The 5,050-nt window shown below is 43.3% G+C and overlaps 1 protein-coding gene across 1 annotated transcript in view; it reads right to left on the reverse strand.

The window, feature by feature from the left end:
* LOC102302681 overlaps positions 1–3,624 on the reverse strand; it is a 26,139-nt gene extending 22,515 nt beyond the window's left edge. The window contains exon 1 of the mRNA XM_005936595.3: positions 2,996–3,624. Within this exon, the coding sequence (XP_005936657.1) occupies positions 2,996–3,022 (27 nt within the window). The 5' untranslated portion in view covers positions 3,023–3,624. The remainder of the gene's footprint in view (positions 1–2,995) is intronic.
* Between the last annotated feature and the right edge of the window lie 1,426 nt (positions 3,625–5,050).

The following is a 5,050-nucleotide window of genomic DNA, read 5'->3' on the forward strand; positions in this document are numbered from 1 at the left end:
CCCCCCCAATGTTCAGCACAAAGTTACGCAGATGGGAGGAAGAAAACAGCGAAAATCCAAATCTACAGTTACAGACTGTTCGAAATAACCAGCAAAAAATACAAAAGATTTCAAAACCAAACACTGTGTGATAGTAAAACAGATGCTTTAGGTGCGCAGGTGTATTTGTAGATCGACAGATGATGAGTGCTTGGTCTAAACTTCTACTTTCACTTCATATTTGATGCAACATGATCTTTATCTTGTAAATAATGGCCCGCAATCACGATCATGATTGCGTGAGTTAGTGCAGGCGTGTTCCTGGGATTCCTTTTCTAACCCTCCTTAATCTTCATTTCTAGTTTCGTGCTGCTAAAATGGGGATGCATCTGTACTCACTCCCAACGTCTCACATATGGACAGTTGATCAAGACCCGTCAGCATCAGCATAACATAGTTTTTCTACAGGTAAAGACCGTGAACGTCTTCTTAAACTTCATCAAACAGCGAGTAAAAAACCAAGCAAAACGAAGCTTGAGACCTGAGCCACAGTCCCCCGGTTCCCTTTCTCCTGTGTAGGCTTTATGGCTCCTTTTACGCAGGAGCATTTGCTCAGATTTGATCTCATGCAAATGAGATTGGGTTTTAATTACTTGCTCTTTATGGCCCCTCAGGCTTGTGAAAAATAACTGTCTGAACTGAGTAGTCTGGGTGTCTCGTGCACATTCTTACATAGTCAGGATTAAGAGAAGATCTCTTAGTGAAACATTCACAGCACTTCAGCTCACGTCTAGATTCTGCAAGTGCAACCAGCTCAAACGTTTTTCTGGGCTCGCAGATCAAATCAAAGATTAGCCTCGGAGTGTCAGGTCTTCATCTTCAGCAGACATCAGACCAGCAGCTCTCTGAAGCTGTATTTGACCCATGCATGAAGTGCCTGATGAGGCTGTTTGAAGTTAATCCAGCACATTTCCAACCACAGCTTCTCTGCCTGAACGCGCTGCTGACAAATACAAGACCACAAATTAATTTTGTTAATCAAGTTATTAAGTAACAACAATGAAAACACCACCAAACAGTCTACAGGCACACTAACAACTCTGAAAAGGTTACACTTGTTTCTCCCTGGTTTTACAAACCTCCAATTAATAATGAACAAGTTCTCATGTAAACACCACCATAATGGCTTTAAGTGAAGCACACATTCATAGCATTGCATGTGTAAATATAACTTATTTATAGGAATAAAAGGAACAAAGCATGCTTCATTTCAGGACACACACAGCACTGAGACGTTCTCTGCAGAGATGAGATAACCTGCTGGACGTGACCTCAGCTGATCCCTGCAAATCAGGCCTTTGCTTCAGCACAGCAGTGAGACTGAAGCCACTGTGGGTAAAACACTCGTGACAGCCTGCTTGGAGTTTGTCAAACTGCATTTAAAGGACAAAGTGCAAAGAGATTTGTTGATTTGATGAGACACAAACTCCCAGGCACTGATCATCACTCAGTGAACCCACTGGTGCAGCTAAGCACGGTGGAGGCATCATCATGCTATAGGGGTGCGTCTCAGCAGCACAAACACAGAGACCTGAGTGGGTTCACCTTTCAGTACCACAGAGACCTGGAGTAAACCGACCAGACAACACTGGAGTGCCTTCAGCTGCAGCGTCACAGGTAAAGTCCAGACTTTACACCCAGAGCCTCAGTGCACCAGCACAGGCAGCATTTTAAAGGTTTACGTAGCCATAGTTAACAGTCCTGCTGTCAAACTTAGTGTTAAGTTAAAGGTTAAGCTTGGCCAATGACATTACCCAGATTTATTAAACTTTTGATTCCACATGGTCCCGAATTTACAAAGACTTAAACCTGGCGATTAAAGAATAAAGTCTTCAGAGAAGTGTCTTGATGCATTCTCAACCATCCAGGAAAGCAAATCTCCAAAAGTTGATTCTGTTCATCTGGACGTAGCGCTTTGTGGGAGAAACGTTTCTGAAGGAACTGAAGGACCAGCGGGCTGGGAGGTCAAACCTCCCAGCCCGCTGGTCCTCAGTGGGCTGTTTCAGTCATTATGCAAATGTACTGTTTATAAGACTGGAGAAACCTGCAGACAGCTGAGACTGAAGAAGTCACCTGGGTGAGTGACGAAACGTTTCTCCCACAAAACGCTACGTCCAGATGAACAGAATCAACTTTTGGAGATCTTCAGAGACGTGTTTTTGCAGCCACGGGCTTCACCTCCTGCTGACCATCAGAGAGACTACAAGGCACATCTACAGTAGCCTCAGTTTTTAGACACAGAAATCATCTTTCATACTAAGGTTCTGAGGTTCTGTGAGGAGAATAAGATACACTTCTTACCCAAAATACTGGAAACTACCACTGCTGCTAGAGAAGCTTCTACAAAAGACTAAATTAGTTTTAGAATACTTTTTAAACAGCAAAAAGGAGTGTTTGATTTTTACATAATATTAATAATAATAATAGAATTGCAAAAAGCAAGAAACACTGACTGAGACTCATTGAAAAAGATGTGAGTGTAAAGTGAAGGGATGTGAATACTTTATGAATCCTGGACGTGTGTGTGCAGCTCACTCACTGCTTTTCTTTCTGCCTCCTCATCCTTTACAGAAACACACACACACACACACACACACACACACACACAACCACACACACACACACACACACACACACACACACACACAGTCAGATAACAGCCTTTAGCCTTCAGTCATCAGAGCTTCTCTCTCAGCTATTGTCTGGGTTCACTCGTAATATCTGGGTTAGGGATTTGTGTACATGTGCGTGTGAGCAGGAGTGTGTGTGTGTGCATACAGTAAAGGTGTGTGTCTACATCTCCACAGTGATATAACAGAGAGCAGGTCATCCCAGCAGCCATCACATCTCATTTACCCACCCTCCTCCTCCTCGTTCTCCTCCCTTTCTCACCCCCCTCTTTGTTTATCACTCTCTCTCTCTCAGACCCAAAACACACCTGCAGAAGCTCACTCACCTTGGTCCGAGTGAGACGGCAACCCATTCTGCCTTTGCCCTCGGACAGGTCAGAGTTAGGAGGAGCAGAGAGCAGAAAATGGTGGGAAAATGATGAGTATGACAGGAAAAGAAAAGGAATAAGATGGAGAGATCAGATGAAAGAAACTGCAGAGGAGAGGAAGGAAAAGGGCAGAAGAGGGTTCAAAAGCATGAGAACGAAAGACAGCGAGAGAATAGAAAGAAAGAGAGAGAGAGAGAGAGTTTGTTGAGCCTCGTCCGCCCACCAGCTCACATCTCCAAACTCTGAAAACCCACAATCCCTGGCTAATCAGCTGTCCTCCTGTGCTGCTGAGGAAACTACAGCTCCCATGATGCTGCGGTGTAAACAGCAGCAGCAGCAGTCGGTGGGAAGCAGGTCCATCGCATTAAACCCCTCTCTCCTCAGGAATGAGAAATAATCATGGGCGAGCAAACTGCAGCAGGAGCAGCACAAAGCGGGACGAGCGAGACAGAGGAGAATGAATGAAAGAGAGAGAGAGCGGTACATGTAAAGAACAGAGCTGTCTTCATCTGACTGCTTCTTCCCTTTCTCTCTGTGTTCTTCTCTCTCTCTGCAGCTCGGCTCCTGCTGGCCAATCACAGTGGCTGGATGCAGGAGGAGGGAAACATTTGCTCTGATTGGTCAAAGGAAGTGTCAGCTGAAGCATCCATTCAACGTTTTTCTCTCCCCTCTGCTCCTCGCTCTTTCTCTCGTTCTCTGTATTTTGCTGGTCTGTCCTTGTTTCACTCCCTCTTCTTCACACGGTGCTTTTTCTCTCATCCCCATCTGTCTCAGAAAGCCCACAGCATCGAGTGTGTGTGTGTGTGTGTGTGTGTGTGTGTGTGTGTGTGTGTGTGTGTGTGTGTGTGTGTGTGTGTGTGTGTGTGTGTGTGTGACTCCACCAGACCCTTTTTAGCCTTCATAACTCACATGTTCAAAAATGAAAGTGCACTTTGATGTCCTGTAATATGGACGTTATTTAGCATGAACGTACATTTTGCACAGCTTCGTTTCGAATGTTAAAGTTGCTGTTAAAATAAAAGCTGGACAGAGAACACAGTCCAATCCCGTTTGAACACTACACCTTAATCAAAAAGATAATATAAATAGATATATATTTCTAAATAACCCAACATAATGGAGATCCTGGTAATCTGATCCCATGCTGCTATATTTGGTGATAGAAACATGGAATTTCTTTCTAGCGTCATGATCAAGCTTTCAGTCCGAGTTCAACATTTTAGTTCATTTTTTTGTTTGTTTGTAAGTTATATTATAATTATTACCTAGTTTCAGATTTCCTGCGCTCCTGTCTTTCCTCTATTTGTCTCTTAAGTCTGTATTTCTTTGTTAGACCTGCTGTTACTTCCTGTTTTACTTTGTTACCCTCTCGTCTCGTCTCGTGTAACAAGACTGTTTAGTTTTGCTTGTATTTTCTGCTGTGTGTGATTTCCCCGCCTGTTTTCCCTTCCCTGATCATTTCAGTGTATTAACAGCCTCAGTTTGTGGTAGTTTTCCTCTTACTTTATGCACATTGTTTCCTGCCTGTTGTTGGATTTCAGTTTTATTAACTTTGTCTCCCAAATCTGGATTTTGGATCTGATTTTTCCCGCTACATCTGACTGAAGGATCCTGAGCCAGTGTGTGGTTGAAAGATTTTACCTACACATGATCAGAGTCTCCTACATGCACAGCTCGGGTTCTGGAACCAACTAATGACTGAGAGGTAAACAATACACGATACAATAAACACAAGTGACCAAGGAAAGACAACTTTTAACAGGTTTTACAATATCAAAAGTGCAAAAGCTCCAGACACAGACATCACAGCAAACAGGACCAGACTGCTTATACACTGAGAGGCTGACTAAAAGCGAGACACAGGTGAATACAATCAATTAAGCAAAAAGGAAGAAATAAAACTTATGTGAGGCATAAAAGGAAACTAACTTTCAAAATAAAACAGGAAATACACAAGTGAACTAATACGGACGTAAATGCTAACATGTCAGAGTAGAAAACAGGAGAACTGAG

The sequence above is a fragment of the Haplochromis burtoni genome, unplaced genomic scaffold (genome assembly GCF_018398535.1).
Source record: "Haplochromis burtoni strain Fernald_Lab_line unplaced genomic scaffold, NCSU_Asbu1 Contig_211, whole genome shotgun sequence".
Classification (NCBI taxonomy): domain Eukaryota; kingdom Metazoa; phylum Chordata; class Actinopteri; order Cichliformes; family Cichlidae; genus Haplochromis; species Haplochromis burtoni.